Genomic DNA, 21,490 nt, shown 5'->3' with positions numbered 1-21,490 from the left:
AAAAATAAGACCATAGAAGGTTACTTTCTTGGGGAACGGGTGTCTCCCCCCATTCTTTCAGATGAGGAAGAACAAAGCATACTGTCAGAAGAAGTAAAGGCCTCTGCCTCCAGGGCCTCCAAAGGGAACTTAAGGCTTAAGCAACAGAAGACCTTAAAAAACAAGTTAGCAGCTTACTAAAGGAGAACCAAAAAAATGCTGAGCAAAATAACAACTTTAAAAAGAGGCTAATTCAATTGGAAAAAGAGGTCCAAAAAGCCAATGAGGAGAAGGAGGTTTTAAAAAGTAGAATTAGCCAAATGGAGGAGAAGGTCCAAAAGCTCACAGAACAAAATAATTCATTGAAAGAGAGAACTGAGTTCAGGGAAATGAATGACTATGAGTTAAACCAAGCAGTTAGTAAACAAAAGCAAAAGTTTGAAAAGATAGAAGATAATATGAAACATCTCATTGGAAAAACAACTGACCTGGAAAATAGATCTAGGAGAAACAATTTAAAAATTATAATTTCTACCTGAAAGCCATGATCAAAAAAAGAGCCTAGACATTATCTTCCATGAAATTATCAAGGAAAACTATCCTGATATTCTAGAACCAGAGGGCAAAATGAATATTGAAAGAATCCATCGATCACATCCTGAAAAATACCCGAAAAGAGAAACTCCTAGGAATATTGTGGCCAAATTTCAGAGTTCCCAGATCAAGAAGGAAATACTGCAAGCAGTTGGAAAGAAACAATATGAATACTGTGGAAATACAATCAGGATAACACAGGATCTGGCAGCTTCAACATTAAGGGATCAAAGGGCTTGGAATGGGATATTTCAGAGGTCAAAGGAGCTAGAATTGAAACCAAGAATCACCTCCCCAGCAAATCTGAGTATAATACTTCAAGGGAATAAATGGTCATTCAATGATATAGAGGACTTTCAATCATTCATACTGAGGAAAAGACCAGATCTGTATAGAAAACTTGACTTCCCAAAACAAGAATCAAGAGAAGCATGAAAAGGTGAACAGGAAAGAAAAATCATAAAAGATTCTCTAAAGCTGAAGTGTTTACTTTACCACATGGAAAGAAAATATTTATAACTCTTGAATCTTTTCTCAATATTTGGGTAGATGGAGAGATTATACAGACAGACAGACACACACACACACACACATATATAGATAGAGTACAAGGTGCGTTGAATCAGAAGAGATGATATCCACACACAAAAAAATAAAATAAAACAATAAAAATTAAGGGGTGAGGGAGGAAAATACCTGGAAGAGAAAGGGAGAAATGGAAAAGGGCAGGCTATAACTCATAAAAGAGATAAGAAAAATCTTGTTCAATGGAGAAGAAAAGGGAGAAGGGGAGAGGGGAAAAATAAAGCTACTCTCTCCACATATGGCTGAAGGAGGGAATAACATGCTCACTAATTTTGATATGAAAATTTATATCACACACAGGAGAGTAAGGAAGGAGGTGACAAGTGGGGTGAGGGGAATGATAGAAGGGAAGGCAAATGGGAGAAGGGAGTCAATAGAAATAAACACTTTCGAGAAGGGACAAGGTCAATTGTGGGGGGAAAAATAAGGAGGGATAGAGTAGGACAGAAGGCAATATAATTAGTATTACACAACATGATTACTATGGAAGTCTTTTGCAAAATGACACATATTTAGTCTGTATTGAATTGCTTCCCTTCTCAGTGGGGTTGAGGAGGGAGGGGGGGAGGGAGAGAAGTTGGAATTCAAAGTATTAGCAATGAATGTTGAGAATTTTTATTGCATATAATAGGGAAATAAGAAATACAGGGAATAGGGTATAGAAATTTATCTTGCCCTGCAAGAAAAGAGAGAAGATGGGGATAAGGGAAGAGTGGCACGTGATAGAAGGGAGGGTACAATGAGGGAAGAAGTAATCAGAATGCAAGGTATTAGGAAGCAGGGGGAGGGGAGTGATGGGGAGAAAAATTGGACACGTTACAAAGTGAGGTAAAAGCAATTAGTATTAAAACAACTGACTGAATTAATTACTGAGAATAAATCAATGACATCTTTAGTTTGGGGAAAAGAATTTCAGTCTAAATTTCCTAGAGGGAGGTAACCTCGGGTAAAATTTGGCATTGATGGAAAAGTTAAGGTTTTAATGGTAAATTTGATTTTATGATTGCCATTTAACCAGAAACTAGAACATGTATAGAAAGGCATGTAAGCCACTTAAGACTCGCCTCAAAAGATGTTCCTTAGCCAAAGTGAAACTATAATCATATTTGAAACCTGGTTATTGGAACTTGCCATTTTTAGATGCTATGGGACTATTAAGTGACTGTTCTTCTGAGTCTAACTCCAGGTATGGGTAGCAAGAAAGGCGATCTGAGCCTCCAATCCGTGATGCTGATTTTGGATATTTAAATGACAAGTGCTGTGTGATGATGCAGGGCCAATTCCACCCATATGAAGGCTACCCACTCTGGAAGGTAGTATACCTTGTGAGGGTTTTCCGACTTATGGATGTGCATACCATAACCTTCAGTGGGCTGAAGTTAGGAATGTTATGCTGATTTGAGATCCTATCAACTTGGCAGGCCTCAGTGGCCAAAATCCACTCAGAGGCCCCAAAGACGAGAGGTTTGGAGAAAGGTTACCTCCTATGTCTGATGCCTACGACAGGATTCTGAGACAAAAGGCCCACTGCGTATGGAAGCAAACTGAACAGCAATGACCACTACAGGAAGGAACCTATGTTATGGTAGGAGGGCCCAACTTTGAAACTATTGCAGAGTGTTGGTTTCTGCAGAAACTAGGGGCTGATGCTGTTGGCATGAGTACAGCACCGGAGGTGATAGTGGTCAGGCATTTTGGTATTCAAGTCTTTGGATTCTCCCTCATTACGAACAAATCAGTATTGAATTATGAAAGCCAAGAGATGGCCAATCATGAAGAAGTACTAGTAGCTGGGTGCCTGGCTGCCAAGAAGTTGGAGCAACTTGTCTATACTCTTGTGAAAAGAATGCAGCCACCTTCTGATAAGACCTTTGGACCCACAGGCTGCCTGGCCTCTCCTTTCCCTGCTGCCCACTTTGTATTCCAGACAGTGGCCAGCTTTGCCTCCTTGCTTGAGCCATTTAGCTTTCTGCCCTGAGGCTGTGGTAGAGAAGTGAGAAGTGTTGGTGTTCTACCTCCTTGGAATCCTAATTTCTTCTTTCTTCTATTGGTCCCATCCCTGCCATGGAAAACCGGATCATTCCATTGTAGTTCCTACCCACAGCCAACATTCTAACATCCTTCATTACACCTCCAGTAGACCTGTCTAGGGATTGAGTCCACTTTACACTAAGGCTGCTGCTCGTATTTGGAAAAGACAACTCGTACATTCCCTGAGGCCTCACTCTGACATCCTATGGCTTCTGAGGCCCTTTGTGGTCCAGACCAGTGTATATTGCAAATTTAATACTATGTGGGAATTAAAAGACAGTTAGACAGAAAAAAAAAATAAACAAACAGTAAAAACTTGGCTAATCAGAATGCTCAGGGAATAGGGGTTTGGTTAATTCAAGGAATTCAGAACCCTTTTTTGTTCAAACCTGTGAGGCTGAATATCATTTTAATTTATAATAATTCACTTTCTTGCATCAGTAACTACAGTATACTGAATATAAGAGGACTGAGGACCTTACAGTGCTTTGAAATCATTATGTTAACAATCTATCTAAATCAGGATCCATAGGAGTAGACTAAGAGAGAGGAAAGATTTTGGTCGTTGAATTGCGATTTGGTTTTTCATTTTTTACACTGAACCTTGAGTCACAGTGTGTTAATGTGTTTAATATTCTAGTATGTATAGCTATTAAAAATCCTTTTCCTCTAAAAATCAATTACTGCAACCATCAGAAAAAGGCAAAATTTTAGACATAGATTAATATTTGTGTGTTAACATAGTACTTTGCAGCTGTGTACTAGAATGCCTTTTAATAACTAAGGTTGATAGAGTGCTTTAAGGTTTGCCAAGCCTTTTATACCTTACATCTTTTGAGTTTCACAACAGTCCTCTGAAGAGAGGTAGGAATGAGGATGGGAGGGATCTGTAATGTCACTGGCAGAGGGGACTCCCTGGTTGATAAAACTTCTACCACTCCAGGTTGGCATCTCATAGTTTTAGATAAGGAGTTATTAAACTTTTTTTTCAAGTATCCTTTGGTAATCTCTTTTCTATTAAAGGGGCCATCCCCCTGATTACTTTTTAAAGAGGCCTATTCACTGAATGGGCATTACCTCACTTTAAGTGAGTATCTGAAAAGGCCTTAGCCTAAAAGGTCAAGGTCTCCCATTGCATCCTGGGCCATCTCCAGTCATCTTGATGAATATCTGGTCACTGGATCCAGATGGCTCAGGAGGACAAAGTGAGGCTGGTGATCTTGCACAGCGCTCCCTCACTCAAAACAAAGTCAAGTGCAAGTCATGTTATCATTTTTCTGATGGCATGGTCGTCTTGGAAAACAAAGGACGAACACAACAAAGATTCAGAAGCACAAGGGAGAAGTTCAGAGTCACTGAACCAATAGAAAAACCATGCTCAACACCTGACATTTCTACAGCGTTTTATAGTCTGCAAAGCACTTGATATATAGATTTCTCAATTCAGCTACAAAACAGCTCTATGAGGTGGGTGAGACAATTACTATCCCCACTTTACAGCTAAAGAAACAAAGGCACAGAGAGGTTAAGTGACTTGCCTATGGTCATGCTGCTAGAAAAACATCAATCTGGGAACAGAAAAATAAAAAGTAACTTAACATAGGGTTTAACAAGTGACTTTTTTTTAAGTAAGAAAAGGGAATGTAAAAATATATCCAATAACACTAGTCATATCATTTGAAAGAATTTTCAACCTAGTACAAAATCCCAGGGGACACCCATAGTTAGTAAGCATGATTTGATGATAAACCAGCAAAGGAGACTAGAGAAAGAATGGTTAGGCAGGTTGAAAACTAGAAAAAAGTGTATCTAAAAAATTCAAGAAAAGAGAGTGAGGAGCAATGTCAAATGCATTAGGAAGGTTGAGCAGGATGAGGACCAAGAAAAGGCCATCCAGTCTGGCAAATAAAACCTCACTTGGCAACTCTGAAGAGATCAGTGTCAGGGGAGTGATGACATCAGAAGCCAGACAGCAAAGGGCGGAGAAGTGAGTGGGGAAGAGAAAGTGCAGACAGCTTTTTCTATGAGTCTGGGGAAAGGAGAGCTATATAACGAGAGCTTGGAGGGATGGTACCATGTAATGAAAGTTTTTTAAAGATGAGGGAGACTTCAACACTGTTTGAAGGCAGTAGGGAAGAGAACATTAAGGAGAGAACAGAATAAAGAGCAGGAGATGCTGACTGAGTTTGCAATCTGCTAGAGAAGACAGGAGGGGAATGGATGAAGGGTGCACGGAGGACAGGTAGGTCTTAGCAATAAGAGCTACCTCATTGTTAAAGCAAAAGGAAGAAAAAGTAGAGGGTTATATTAAGGGTGTCTTGAGGTGAAAAGAAGACATCTCATTACAAATGGTCTCAACTTTCACAGTAAAGTTAAGAGGAGAGGGCCTCAGCTGAGAGGAGGGAGGGAGGGGTGAAAGATACAGGAGGCCTGAGGAAAGAAAATAAAGTTTGGAATAATAGCTTCTGTAAGAAGTGAGATAAGGAACCAATTAGGGAGAATAAGAGGATTGCCTTACTGCAGGAAACTGAATAATATGAATTTATAATGTATCCAGTTATGAGTTCCTCCAGCTGATTTTCAATATCAAACATGGTATAAAACAAAGAGATAACATGTTCACCAAGGGTATTCACCACTGTCATGGAAGATGTCGTGTGAAAGGTCCAAATGGAAGAGGGATTCCTTATAGATGATGACATGCCTGGGTTGTTCTCGTGTGGGAATGATATTGTTAACGACTGCCTCAAATCCAAGAATATTATAGGGCCTCCTCAACAAAATCCATTACCACTCAAAAGAAATCAGCCTATCAATTCACCTAAGATAAACCAAGTGGATGAATAATGTTTATTTTCCAGATGACACATACAGATCTCAACTCCTAGTTAGGATGGCTACATGAAAGGTCTTCAAGGATTCCAGCTGTCCCACAAACATCTCAGCAAGGAATTAAAAAGTGTACCAGATGGGGCAGGGATAGAGAACCTGTAGCTTTGAGACCCCATATGGTCTTCTAGTTCCTCAAGTGAAACCCTTTGACTGAATCCAAACTTCACAGAACAAATCCCCTTAATAAAAGGATGTGTTCTGTAAAACTTGGACTCAGTCAAAAGGCTGCACCCAAGAACCTAGAAGGCCACAGGTTCCCTACCCCTGAGACAGAGAAGCAGTAAGGTCCTCCATTTAGTCCAAGACTGTACAAGAAGAAGGTCAGAATCCTACAAGTGTGTGGAGAAAGATATATAAGCCAGCATGAGCTACGGTAAACACATTATTTAGGATATGGACAAGGATGACGAGGTTGGCAAGGCTGATGGGTGGCCATCTATATCGGAGGATGTACCCACACCAGAGAGATCACAGAATTCAAGAGAGTATCAAAATACCCTTTTCCTGAGCTGCCATGGCCTAAGAATTCACCTCTATTGCAGTCTTTTGGTGATAAGCCTACCTATTTTTAGCTGGGCCCATCCTCATAAAGTACATGTAGTCTGATGTTGGGATAATACTTGAAACTATTCTATGTTGGAAGAACCTGCTGGAGCAGTTCCTCCATACTATGATATGTCATGATAACAGGAATTTTCTGGAGGATTGATTATTGGAATCATCATTAATAGCTAGAATAGCTAGCATTTATATAGTGTTTTAAGATTTGTGAAGTAGCTTACATATTTTATATAACTTTATCCTCACAACTCTGTATTCTGTATAACGCTATTATTATCTCCATTTTAGAGATGAGAAAACTAAAAGTTGAGAGAAGTTAAGTGATTGTCTACAGTCACACAGCTACTTAAGTGTCTGAAGCAGGATTTGAACTCAGGTCTCCCTGACTGCAAATCCAGTGCTTTTTCCCCAGTACCATCCTAGTTATTTGTGTACTTCAAAGACTGAGTATTTCACAGTTTGCATCCCAGTTCTATTAACAGAAAGGGCCACTTTCATGCCTATATGTGGTGGCCAAGCCTCTGGCGATGTGATTCTCTAAACTTAGCTGGCTGGTCCTCTGTGCACAGTTTGTAATCTGCTAATGCATCCTATGAGAAGCAAGGTCACTTCTGTGGCACAATGAGAAACTGGAACAGGTTTTTCATGGCAGGAGAATTATTTCAATAATTATGCAGGTGCTCTTCACCCCCATGTCACCAGGTGAAGATTAACTCTAAGACTGCTTTTAAATGTTCAAATATACATAATTCCTAAAATAACTTGTTTTATAATTTCTAACAAAAGTCACGCAGAAAACTTCTAGCCAAAACAGAGTTATTTTGGTTTAAATTAACTAGGGTTTTGTTGTATTTACAAAGTTGAAAGAGGAGGTTTAGGTGTAGTATTCTGAGTCAACTAACAGGAAAAATTTCAGAGATTAAAATGAATGATAAATATCATGCTTCCAAACAAGATGGCTGCCTAAGTATGTTTAGTAGCAATTTTCTTATTTCATAAGACAGATTCTTATGGTTATTGAAAACATGGAGATATTTCATAACCTACCTCTAAGAGGGCTCCAGTCTGGAAGAATTTCAAAGGCTTTTCAATTGAATAATAAAGGCTGTGATAGCTACCTTTAGCCAAATATGCTCTGACCAGACCAACTGCAATAACGAGCCACCTAGAAAAAGAAAAAACAATAAGGAGGCAAGCATAAATATAACTGAAGGTGACAGAAAGATAGGATACAGAGAGGAACTAAAGACCAGAGAGGTAGAGGGACTTTGCCTAAGGTCACCCAGGTATCTCCTTTGAACAACAACAAAAATTGTACAATAATAAGTGAGGAAAATACAGCAGAGTGCTGTGTAAATTACACAACAGCGTACCCAGCAATATTTCATCTATCTGGAACTTAGTTTACTGATATCCTTGCTTATCCAAAAATATATCTAATAAACATAAGTAATCAGAAAAGGTCTCCAAGCAGGCAAAATTGAACATAACAACCATGCAATTAAACTGCATGTATTTTACTCACTGAAAAGTTTCTTAGATTGTAATTCTGTGCCATTTTATTCTTAATTTGGGAAAAATTCTATCAATTTTAGCTGATGGCCAAACCCACAGCAAGAAGAGAAGCAGTAAATTAGAAGAGGGAAGGGAGATTTCTCAAGAAAGACACACTGACAACAATAAAAATTGACAACTGACAGCAAGGAGATTACTTAAAAAAATTTTTTTAAAATAGACGAAAACAAATTATGGCATCCGAACGTAATGGAATATTACTGCGCTATAAGAAATGATGAAAGCGTTTCAGAGAAACTGGGGAAGACTTGTATGAACTGATGCAGAAGGAAGGGAGCAGAATGAGGAGAGTAATTTATACAATGGCAACCACACTGCAAAAATGAACCATTTTAAAAGACTTAGGAATACTGATCAATGAAATGATCAAACATGATTCTGGAGAACTGATGATGAAGCATGCTACCGACACCAACAGAAATGTGATGAAGAATGCAAAAGGTGATACATTTTTGGACATGGCCAACAGGAGAACGTGTTTTGTTCAATCATGTATAGTTGTTAAAGGTTTTCTTGTTCACCACCTGTGCACCCCTGCCCTACTCCCCACCCCAATTCCCTACAGTGAAGTTGGAGGAAGTGAGATGGGAGAAAAAAACTTGATAACTGAAAATAATAAAATTTAATCTAAAAAATAAATGCTATGTAGAACAGCCACAAAAGGTGTAGTCTATTTTTAAATATACATATAAATATTTACATATATATTTTAAAATCAGACTTAACTGATAAAAATCACCTTGGGTACATGTTATAGAGAGACCTACATTAAAAGGGATAAAATATACTTCTCTCAGTAGAAAAACTTCCACTAAAGATTATGCTATCAGATTTCATGATCTATAAGTGTTTTGCTGAACTGGTTTTACTTTGTTACCAAGGAGAGTTCAAAAGGGGAGGGAAGTGTCTATCAATAAAGGAATGTAGTATATAAACAAAAGACAATACTTTTTTTTTTCAAATATAGCTAACGTAAAAAAGAAGTTGATGCTTAAAGGCATAAAAACCTCAGTTATCTAGAAAACTGATGTCCTTAAGGGCTCAAAGCAGTTAATGTTTTACTGTATTTCAATGACTTTCTTTTTTTTATTGTATACCCATTAACCATCAACAAAAAACAACCAAACGTACAAAATGCGGGGCAAAATTCCATCCTAGTCTTCCAGATTTTAATAAGGCAGAATGAATAAAATATATATACATGTATATACACACATATACATATACACTTTTAATATACTATATCTACATTTTATATATTACACATTTATGCCATATTCCATTATTGACATGTACCTATACACACATATATGTATATATGTACACATGCACGTGTATGCACATGCATATACAGATATGTATGTATGTATGTATATGCATTTCCTTTGTCCTCTTCCCAAGTCCATGTGAAACACTCATCTTTGGTTTCATTTTCTTACCTTCCTTTTTTTCTTTTCTTGTATGTAATTGTATCCAATGTTTATACAGTTCTGATTCTGTTGATTACTTTCTGTCTCACCCTGCATAGGCTTTTCCACAGCTTGTCACAGATCACAGTTGTGGGTTTTTGTCACTATTAGATTGTGAGCTCCTTGACAGACTGTCTTTTGCCATACTTTGTATCACCAAGGTTTAGCACAATGTCTGGCACATTTATGCTTAATAAATACTGACTTACTGACTGAGCGGACTATTACTTATACTGATTTATTAATTAATGTAATATGATATAATATCTGGCCACCTTCCAACTGTTGGAAACATAGGTTGCTTCTAGTTTTTTGATATTACAAAAGGAGCAACAAGGAATTTTTTCATAATGACTTTTTTTAATGATGTATTTGGGATACAGTTTTAACAATGGAATTACCAAGTTGAAAAGTATGCCTTTCTTACTGTTGCAATATCACTCTCCAAAATGTTTTCCACAATCTGCAGCCCCACTAACAATGCATTATAACGTGCATGTTTCTCCAATCTCCTGCCAACATTGGATTTTATCTCTGACTTATTTTCAGGATCTAGGGTCTTGTGTAGAAGGGAATTGGTATGTAAAGAACCCATAAAGAACAATGACTTCAAATTTATTTCCACTGCTTTCAATTAATTGAATCTCCTCAGGAATTTCACTTGATATCTGTAAGTAAGGAGGGTTTTGTTACCCCTCTTAGAGTTTAGTTTCCCAGAATCCATGGCCATGGCAATCTCTATTTTCCAGGTGTTAGGCATAACTCTCAGAATAGCTCCAAGGATCCTAGATAGCAGTTCCTAGAATCAGTGATAAGCAGTCCTACTGAGTGAGCCAAGAGATATGGGATGACATAATGCGATATTTACTACGCTTGTACTGAATGATGATGTTGCTAAAGTTAACCTGTGAGAACATACTGACAAGATGCCTTCTTTGTCTGTCGCCCTATAAAGTAACTGGTCAGTGAGTGGGGAATGATGGCGTAATGCTGTGTGTGCCTTGGTGGGAACCTGTGTTTGCCTCAATCAGCCCCATGAGGCTAAGGGGATCCCTTACGAGTTGTAGCTCCTGCTATGTTCTTGGTGGCTCCTGTGAGAAGGGTGATTAGGGAACACTGCAAGAGTTGGCACTCCCATTTTCAACAACCCTTTTGGGAAGACTAGACTAAAATAAAGTAAGATTATTAACCCTCCGAAGTTGTCTTCCTGTCCTTCCTGTCTGACCAGATCAAGAGTGAACCTGGTAGAGGGTGGAATCCAAAAACTCCAGTGCCTCCTGTGTCTTATTTGAAAAGCAATTCCCCAATGCAGATGAGGCAAGTAAGAGCATGTTTATCCCCTATTTGCCACAGTGATGTTGAGAAAATGAAAAGTTGTAAATTGCTTTAAGCTTCTTTGAGGTAAGGACTCTAAGAAATCATTATCATCAAAATCGATCCTTTGTATGTCATTCCCAAAATCTAACAGAGAGAGAGGTAAATAAATAACTGATTTACCAACAGGTAAAACACATAAATGCAGCTTTAATGCTGTAATTCAATGTAACACATTCCTCTGTATTTAAAGATCTTCTCTCAGACCTTATTTAAAGAGACAGTAAAAATCCTTTAAAAAGAATGTAATATTACTTTAACATTCTGGAACAAAGCTATTATGTAAAGTGTGTATTGTAAAGCTATCTATGAGACCACAGAACAATAGTACCTGGAATGCTAACTAGCAATTTAATGGTAATTACTGTAATTTTCACCATCATTCATCCTACTTGTACTATTAAGTATCTACCTTAAATACTAGATACAATAGATGTGAAAAATGATTTCTGCTCTTAAAAGCAGACTCAATTAACAGAATTTCAGAGGTAGAAGAGAATCTTAAATGTTTTCTAGTCCAACCTCCTCATTTGACAGATGAAGAAATTGAGGCCTAAAGTGACGACCCTAGCTCTGGTCCAGGCTACTTTCCAATGCATCATGTTACTTTGAGTTTGCTGAATAGTTACTGACTGTAGAGTTTAAAACAGAAGATTTTATGCCCAAAGGGCTATAAAACTGTGTGTACCCTTTGATCCAGCAATACCACTCCTAAGTCTTTATCTCAAAGGGATCATAAAAATGGGAAAAGAATCCACATGTACAAAAATATTTATAGCAGCTCTTTTATAATGGCAAAGAATTGGAAATTGAGGGGTTGGGTATCAACTGGGGAATGGCTGAATGGTTTATGAATGTAATGCAAGGCTACCGTGTTATAAGAAAAGATGAGCAGGTGGATTTCAGAAAAACCTGGAAAGACTTATATGAACTGATGCTGAGTGAAAGGAGCAGAATGGGAACACTATACACATAACAGTAACACTGTGTAATGACCAGCTTTGTTGGACTTAGCTTTTTCTGGGCAATGCAATGATCTAAGAAAATTCCAAAAGACTCATGATGGAGAATGCTATCCACATCCAGAGAAAGAACTGTGGAATCTGAACGCAGATCGAAGCATACTATCCTCTTTTTTTTCTTTCTCATGGTTTCTCCCTTTTGTTCTGATTCTTCTTTCACACCATGACTAATGTTTAATATGTTTAATGTGATCATACATGTATGGCCTATATCAGATTGCATTCTGAGGAGGGAAGGGAGGTGGGGAAAATTTAGAACTCAAAATCTTATAAAAGTGAACACTGAAAACTAAAAAGAAATAAATTTTAAAATATATATAATATCTTAACCAGTGGCACAACATTGCTTTCTTGCATATTTTAACAGTACAATATTTAACATATTAATGGAATACATCCTTTCCTTACTGTAGTAGCACCAATATCTATCCTGATAATGTCCCAATCCTTGGTATTTCTGAACTCAGGAACATTTGCACAAACCTCAAGTAGAAACAATAGGTCTGAATTCACAGCATCTGCTGATTCTCCTGGGACCAAACGGAGATAACACATCAGTCAAAGAATTCACTGTCCCAAAGTGGAATAGCTATCTTGGGGCAGAGGAGTTGGACTGGAAGTGTCACGAAATCACGGATGCCCCTTACAGGGACCTCCTTAGAAGCCAACACATCTAATCCCCTTACACATGAGGAAATGGAAGCCCAAGGGATTAAATGACTTATTCAAAGAGGCACAAAATAGTAGGTGTCAGGAGAGGAATTTAAACCCAGATCACCTGATTCCAGAGCTAGTGGTTGGCTGTCCACTTGACAGATATGTGGGAGTTCCTTAAACAGCCACTGAAGCACCTTCTAACTCTTGAATTGAGAAATTCTAGTGTTCTGTGACCTGGTAAAATCTATTATGTTTGGCCAAATCAAACAGCATTACTTGTACAACCTATCACAGGCATTAAATGCCATTTTCTGTTGATGGAAATCCAGATTAAATCATGGGCACCCCAGAAATCTAGCTTAATATAAAAAAATTTGTTTACATTTATACAGGTGCTTTTTTTTTCCAAAAAAAAAAAAACCCAACAAAATATTTTCCATATTTTATCTTGATTCCCACAACCCTGTTAATAGAGGGTAGAGATATTATTTACAAATGAGAAAACTAAGGTCTAGAAAAGTTAAGTGCCCCAGGATTAAACAGATAAATGACAGAGCAAGAACTTGAAGCAAGGCCTTTCAGATCCAAAGTCAGGGTTCATTTCATTCAGCTGTGCTGCCTCTTTGAAAACTATCTAGCAAGGTTTGCAAAAGGGAGACATTTTGGCCACAAATAGTTATTTTTTTAAAATTCCTTAAAATCATTACATTACTGCACTTCACCCTCTTTCTTTGGTATGAAAAAAATGAACAAAACACCTGGGTGAACGAGACCTTTCAATAAACTCTCCAGACCCGGAGGACATCACCTTTACAAAGGCATAGAGATGGAAGATGGAGTGTCCTGTTGTGAGGAAAAGCAGGAAGATAAATTTAGCTAGAGACAACAGTGAATATGAAGAGGTGTAATTAATAATAAGGCCGGAAAGGTAGGTTGGAGGCAGACTGTAAATGTCTTTAAAGGCCAGAGAAGTGAACTTTTATTTAACTCTAGAGGTAACAGGGAACCACTGCAGTGTACTGAATTGGGGGAGTAACTTTATGAGATTAGTGCTTTAGGAAAATCATTTTGGCAGCTGTGTAGAGGATAGACTGGAAAGGGAAGAGCCAAGAGAGAGGAAGACTAATCGGAAAGCTACTGCAATAGCCCAGGTAAAGCTAAGGCTTGACAAATGACTGGATACATGGGATAGGGAGAATGAGGAGTCCAGGGATGAATGAGGCCATGAACCTCGGTGACTGGAAGGAATGGGATACCCATGACAAAAATAGGGAAGCTTAGAAAATGAGTGGTTTGGGCAGGGGGGAGAGATAATATCTGTTTTAGACATGTTGAATTTATTATGGTGACACAGGATTGGCGCTCAGGTGAAAGATTACAGTTGAATGGCTAGATATAGATTTATGAATCAGCTGCAAGAGAAACGCAATTAAACCCATGAGTGAAAATGCAGAAAGAGAAGAGACCAGGAGAAAGCCTTGGGGTTTGGGACTGTAAAAAGGTTGAAAAGGGAGTAAGTGGAGGGGCAGCTAGGCGGCTCAGTGGATAGAGTGGGTTAGCATCAGGAAGATAGACCTAAGTACAAAACTGGCCTCAGATACTTCCTGTGTGACCCTGGACAAGTCATTCAATGCTGTGTGCCTCAGTTTCCCCATCTGTAAAATGAGCTGGGGAAGGAAATGGCAAATCACTTCTGTATCTCTGCCAAGAAAACCCCAAATGCAGTCACAAAGAGTCCGAACTCATAATAGCTAATAGTCTTTTCTAGGGGTTTGGCTGTGAAAGGAAACAGAGATAAAAGATAACTTGAGAGGATTGAAAGAAAAACTTTTTTTTTGTTGTTTTAGATGGAAGAGATCTGGCAGTTAATAGGTAGCAGGGAAGGAAATATTAGAACAAAAGAAACTAAAGACAGAGGAGGAGGGGGAGAGATAGTAGGGCAATCTGCCCAAGGAGCTTAGAGGTAATAAGATTAAGGGAACAAATAATAGAAGGGCCATCTCTTCAACAAAGACCCAACAGTAAACTAGAAGAGAGTGGAAAATGGTGACAAGGGCTTTTGTGGTGAGGAGAAAGGAAGCAGCAGGAGCTCTTGGCAAACATTCTATTTACTTGGTAAAATAGGATCCCAAATCCTAAATGATGCCTCCTGAAGTTCGGTGATGAAGCTGTATTCATACTGGGTGCCTTCTTGAGCAATGCCCTTTCCTGTCAAGGCCCAAGTGATGGCTGAAAGCTCCATTCTCACATAGGATGAGTCCTCCATCAGCATTCTCTGCCTCTAGTAACCTGCTCTGGACTCCCCCTGCCCTCCTTGATCCAACATAGATCAGTGGCCTGCCAACTGACACTCCACTATAGACACAAAGAATGAGAATTGTTTCCCACCAATGCCTAGGCTCAGAAGTCAACCTACATACTTACAACACAGGAGAACAGAAAGGCTGGTTCCCACCAGGCTACAGCTCCTTGGCAAAATGATTCTCAATACCAGTTCTCACTAAGAGGTATTCCAGAAAGACAGTTGGAGCTTCACTGAGAAGCAATGAGGTTAAAAAAGCCACACGCAAGAAAAACCTTTTATAGCCACAGTGGCATGAATACTAAAAGATGGCAAGGTTGGGCCCTCCTGGGGTTACTAATAACCCCAGTTGTGCAGTTGTGGGGAAGGGAAAGAGGTTCCTAAACTCTGTAGTCTGGTTGCAAACCAGAGCTTGGGCATCTCTGCTGCTGAGTGGTAGCTGCACAGTAGCAGCTATCACCTTGCTGAGCTGCTCTTAGGTATGCCATATTAATTAATAACAGTAAAAAAAAAGGAGAAAACTGGCACAAGGTATTTCCTATTATCATTTAAATATAATTTCTTGAATGCATATCTAAGGATGTATCTCAGGAAAATTTTTACCAAATGTACTTGGTTTTCTCTCCCAGTCAGATTTTATTCTACTTCAGTATAATTTGTACATGTAAAAAATGAAAAGTCTGAAAAAAAATTAATCATGGTGTTTTATTCCCAGGAATATTTTTGCATAATGGGCAATATTTCATTGTAGTTTCCTTGAAATGTAAACATCTCTTGAAAAATCCAAATATCATACACATAATCATCTACACTAATCAATTTCAGTAGCACATCACCTAAGAATTCACTTAGCCAACAATTTTAACTAAGACATAAATATCAGAAAGTTTTTAAAAATGGCACCTGAGCAGCCAAAAATAACAGGTGTCACAAAGCCCAAGCACAAAGGCTTATGCATGCACTTTGCTTCTAGGACAGCCTGTCAAGTTCTCACTCTAAGCCTAGAATGGGGAATGGCCAAACAAACTGTGGTATAAAAATGAAATGAAAAATTGTGCCCTAAAATCTGATGAATTTGGAATTTATCCACAGGGAAGTTAAGCAGGACCAGAAGAATAATATAACCCGGAACTACATTTGTGTAAACAAAAAGAACACGAAGACTGCTGAGTAATTGTAATGACCAAACCTGGGACCAAGATAACAGATCAAAAGTCTCTTCTTCCACAATGGCTTGGAGTGAGGATGACCAGAACTGGAAGACTACTTTACGCACTTCTTAAACCTGGTCAAGCGCTGAATCTCTTCCTAGGTAACCCTGGGTAAGTCACTTAACCTCTCCTGGCCTCAGATTTTCCCTGTCTATAAAATAAGGGGCCTCTAAGATCTCTTCCAGCTTTAAATCTATGACCCTTCAGCCTATGATTCTAACATCTCGCTTGACTTTTCTTTTGTAATGTGGGAGAAAATCATCTGTAGGAGATTTAGTGAGCATATCCAGAAATGACTGATGTAAAAACCAAAAGCACTCATTAGTCTCTTTTAAAATACATATTTATTAAGCAGCTACTATACACTGTGCTAGGAGCTATGAAGCATGAAAAACGACAACACTGTCCACAACTTCATAGAACGTATAGTAGTAGAAAATTTAATATGCATTGTAACAAAGACACAAAGTACTACAGATGATCTGAGGAAGGAAATCCCATCAATCTTAGTGAGATATCAAAAGAAGCTACATAAAGGAGGTAGTATCTGAGATGAGAACAGAGAGGATTTTAATAGCCAGAAATTGAGAAGGATATTTCAGATAGATGAAAGAGTAAGAACAGATTGGAAGGAAAATGTGGGGTATAGTCAAGCTTGAGAGGAGTAATGAGTGCCAGGCCCAGGTTCCTATATTTAAGATACTACTGAAAAGTTTCCATATTTGGATAAGGGATTTGTCTATAACATCCTTTAAAAAACATCTGAGAAACAAAATAAATTTATTTTTGATTTAGTAATGCTCATGTTATGTACACAGGCAGTCAGTGCCATGTTGTAGGTAGCAATGTTCCTGTATTTGTAGAGATATGCTACTAAGTGACTAATGATCACCACTATGGTTACAGAGAACAACCTTCAGTGTAGCAAGTGGCCATTCCTCAGCCAGAGTGTTCATTACAAAGGATGGCAGGTACATGTATGAGATGTCTTGAGTTTCATTTCAGTGAATATTTTTTCATACAATGTTAAAATGCCAAATCACTAATAAAAAGGTTTTTAATCCAGGATGTAACAAGTGCATACATACATACATACATACACAGACATGCACACAAATGTATGTACACATATGCAGATATAATAAGAGGATGTAGTTAGTAAAAGATGACTTAACTAGGTAAGTTCTAATACAGGCTATCACCAACTACCTGCGTATGCTTGGACAAATCTCCTTATCTCTTCAGGCCTCAGTTTTCTTATCTGTCAATAAAGATTTTTACTATTTACTGAAGAAATCGGGTAGTTTCCAACTTATGAATTAGTAGAGTTCCAAATGTTCATTTAGAAATCAGTTGCTTTGAACTCACAATGCATTTCCCCAAAGAAATAATTTTATAAAATGGAGAGGTGCAAGTGAAGGGGAAGCTGTGGAAGTTCTTTGGCCAAACCAAAAAAGTCATAATATATTTACAGTGAAAAGTAGTAAGAATTAATATTAACATCAGTACTTGATACCAAGAAAAATAGTAAAATTGGATAAAATACTTTTTTATCCTGAGTATTGATAATGAAAGAAAAGATGGTTTAATATAAACACTTTGGTCCAGCTCCCAACCAACCAAAGATGGAAACCCCACTGGGAAACGAAGTTCAGTCCTTCCTCTTGCCCACCTCCAACTAACCCTCCGAATTAGAATGTAGCTCTGGACAGAAGCCTAATAACTGATGCCCCAAGGTAGAGAGAAGTGCACATCTATGCCCAAATGTCTGAAGCTGCAGAGCGTACTTTGGAAAAGCCTGAGAAAGGGCACTAGGCAGTGGCACAGGCACCATTCCTGGCTGGTCGGCCTGTTCAGTTCATCTATACAGCCCATGTCCAGGACTCAGAGAACACTTCTAATTCTCTGTGAATTATGGTAAACCTCTTCAATTCCTATGATAATGGATTCAAAACTGCCCAAACAGGGTTGAAATTGACTTTCCAACAACTGAGGAACCAAAAAATAAACATCAAAACAATGATTTTAAGGGATCCTTAAGTACTTCCAAATCCTCAAACTGGCACATGCAGTCGGTTCATTAAAGTTTTCTAGAAACCTCTGAGAACATTTTAGTCTATTTTGACTATTATACCTTGAAAGTTTACTATTTTGGGTCTACATTCAGAGTTTTTACTAGTTCAGCAGTCTTTCCCCCATTAGACTGAATCTGTGACATTTTAAGAATACTAAAAAATTAAGGTCTCTTTAAATGTTTAAATGATTTTTTTTTTCCAAATCAGGTATTCATTAGGCACCAAGTGTAGTGGTAATAATCATTAAGTGCAAAGAATGTGCAAAACACTGTACTAGGTCCTTTGAGGGACAAAAAAAAATTTGTTTTAAGACTTCCCAAAAGAAAGAAAAGTAAGTTATCAACATCCTGGCAATAGGTTAATTTTTCTCAATCTACTCAAATTCTTCCCAGTTGAAGACACCTCCCCCTCCCCCCAATTCATACTCCAGATTATGTTATTAAGATTCCCTTCTGATCACTCGGCTACAATCTGAATTTCTCAAACTCCTCTCTGGCCCTTTTTATATCGATAAGCCTCTGTCTTTCCCATACATAGAAGAAGAAAAAAAAAGTCCTCCATATATTAGACCTTCTGCCTCCCTAAAACCAGCTCGGGTGGGAATCTTTGCAGTTGCCTCCCAAGACACTCAGCTCCCCATCTCCTGGGTCTCTCCCATGCCACCCCCCAACCCAGACTCTCTGTCCCACAAGTCTGTTTTCCTCCAGCTTCCCTCCCCTGGGATCGCTTCTACACACCCCGGCCAAAACCTTCAACCAGCTCCTCTGCGTTTCCAGGCTTCGCACCATCGGTTTTTAATGGACACTGCCTGCCCATCCTCCCCGATTTCCTCTCGGGCTCGGTCCACTCCCTTTCGGCCCTTTGCTCTCGGCGTTCCCTCCCCCGCCCATCCCTAAATCCCGCACCAGACTCGCTCCTCCGTAAGGACGCGCGGAGCCCCGGGGGGCAGGGGCTGGGCTGGCTTCATTCATCTTTTCAGCCCCAGCTCCGTAGTCCCGCTTCGTGGAACAGGTTAGAGAATGAATGAATGAAGGGACGCCCGCAGTCAGGGCGCATGCTCGCTGGAGGTCTCCGGGCTCGCGGGGGGACCCCCCCCCCCCCGCCCAGGTTCAACTCTCCCTCCCACCCCATCCCCCGCCCCTGTCACCTGCGGCCCCTTCCCCTCCTCACCCCGCAGTCATCACCACATTGTATATGACCAGGTACGCGGTGGCCAGGGGCCCCGGCCCCTTCTTCTTCCGCGGCCCGCCGGCTTCACTGGGCCCAGGCCGGCCGCCGCTCCCATTTCCCTTCGTCCCAGTCGCCGAAGACCCCGACGCCGCCGCAGTCGCCGCCATGTCCAAAGAGACGATCCCTACCTGCCCCGGGTGGAGAGAACGCGCCACCGAGTGCGCCTGGCCCGGAGACTGGAAGCTGGACGGCTTTGAGGAGTGGGAGGCGGGGCCCGCGTGACGGGGAGGGGTCGGGGAGGAGCGCTTGGGTGGAGGGGGGAAGGGAAGGAAAGAACGCCTTAGACGCCATCTTTGATCAGGGAAACTGACCCGCAAGGCCAAACGATGCGCCTCTCTCCACTTCCCGGCGCGCCATGTTGGATGAGGGCAAGCGAACGTAGCCCCACCCCTTCCAGACCTCAGGCAGGGCCGCTTTTGACCCAGCGAGGCACTCGTTGCCCGGGCCTCGCGCTCGCTGTGGCGATTGGCTAACGTCATGCCCCGGGCGGGGAGGTGTGTCCGCTTCCTGAAAGTGAAGGGGAAGACGCCGAGGACTTTGTACCTTCCAGCCTCTCGTTTTATTCTTTTCACGTCCGTTTGGCTGAATCGAGGGAGGGCTTGAGAACGCAGAGTCACAGGAAGTCAAGTGAGAAAGGGGCCTTTTGAATTCTCAGCCCCGCCCCTCCTTCATTTACATATGAGGGAAACTGAGGTTCTCCGGGCGGAAAAGGACGCCTTCCCCGGGATAGTCCGGGGGCCGAGGCTTGCCTGGAAGCCCGTGCTCCTGATCGCCTAAGGAATGGTCGCCTTTGGGGCTTCACCCCGGGTTACCGTATTTTCCCTGGTAGACGGGCAGCAGCGGGTGAGGGGGCGTGCCTTGCTCTCCACATCTGCGAGGCTAGCAACGCAGGCCCTGGGGGTGGGGTGGGGAAAAGGACGGGGTGTTCTGTCATTGTAAGGACGAACCCTTTGTCCGGGGGAGAGCCGAGCACGGAAAACAGCCCTGCCCCCGGGTTTTCGAGTAAAAAGCCCTTCTCCGTTTCCCGGGGCGTCCCTGGAGTGCCCCTTTCTCCGATTCCTGCCTTTTAGAAGGAATTCAGCTGGTGGCAGAAATCATCTCCAATCAACACGTGTGAAATTGAATGCTCAGCTTAAAACAAAGTCTAGTTTAGACAGCGTGCTTGGGAAATCCATGAATGGGGAATATCTGCTTTACAAAAAGTTTCCTTCAAAGCGTTTCTCTGATCAGAATAATCCAAGACAAATTCCAGAGAACCCACGAGGAAAAATGTTCCAGAGAGATGAGTGATGTACTCAGTGCAGGCTGAAGGGTACTTTTAAATTTTTTATTAATTTTCTTTAGGGGCACTGGTTTTTTTTTTTTTGCAACATGGGTAATAGGGAAATATGTTTTGCAGGACTTCACATGTGTAATCGATATATTGCTCGCCTTCTCAGGGGGTGGGAGACATTGTCAAGGAAGGAGGGAAAGAATTTAGAACTCCAAAATTTTTTTTTTAATGTTTACATTTTTTTACATGTAATTGGGAAATATTTAATGAAATAAAATATATTTTAAAAAATGAAATGCTTGTTAGTAGTGTGTATGAGGAAGTACGCAGAACTGACAGGGTTTAGTAGAACTGCTACTTCCTGTGGGAGTCATTTAATTTTTCTGTGCTTCAGTTTTTTCATCTGCCAACCAGTAAAACTTCCTCTGCATTTTTCATAGGACTGTTAACATCGATGGTAATTCATGTCTATTTAGGTATAGATGTACTTGACCTTTTATTAAAATCCTACACACATTAAATTTCTAGGTTCTCATTTGTGGCAGAGGTCACCTTGTCTTCAAAGACTGAGAGTGAGTTAAGGGCTCTGACAGGGCTTATCGCACATTGGAAAAGCTTTAAAGCCATTCCCCAGTTGATAAAAATGATGAAAAGATATGA

At 40.1% G+C, this 21,490-nt stretch overlaps 1 protein-coding gene and 1 pseudogene across 1 annotated transcript in view; one reads left to right on the top strand and one right to left on the bottom strand.

Annotated features, from left to right (window-relative positions):
* The window catches only part of HACD2 (3-hydroxyacyl-CoA dehydratase 2), a 93,026-nt gene extending 71,911 nt beyond the window's left edge, over positions 1 to 21,115 (bottom strand). Inside the window, exons 1-2 of the mRNA XM_072613772.1 lie at positions 19,498 to 21,115; positions 7,690 to 7,807 (exon numbers count right to left, since the gene is read on the bottom strand). Coding sequence (XP_072469873.1) covers positions 7,690 to 7,807; positions 19,498 to 20,036 — 657 coding nt within the window. The 5' untranslated portion in view covers positions 20,037 to 21,115. The remainder of the gene's footprint in view (positions 1 to 7,689; positions 7,808 to 19,497) is intronic.
* Positions 2,424 to 3,136, top strand: LOC140503238 (purine nucleoside phosphorylase pseudogene; annotated as a pseudogene).
* Positions 21,116 to 21,490: the final 375 nt, after the last annotated feature.

The sequence above is a fragment of the Notamacropus eugenii genome, chromosome 5 (assembly GCF_028372415.1).
Source record: "Notamacropus eugenii isolate mMacEug1 chromosome 5, mMacEug1.pri_v2, whole genome shotgun sequence".
Lineage (NCBI taxonomy): Eukaryota > Metazoa > Chordata > Mammalia > Diprotodontia > Macropodidae > Notamacropus > Notamacropus eugenii.
Note: the sequence above shows the minus strand (reverse complement) of the source record. Positions and strands in the feature narration are given on the sequence as shown.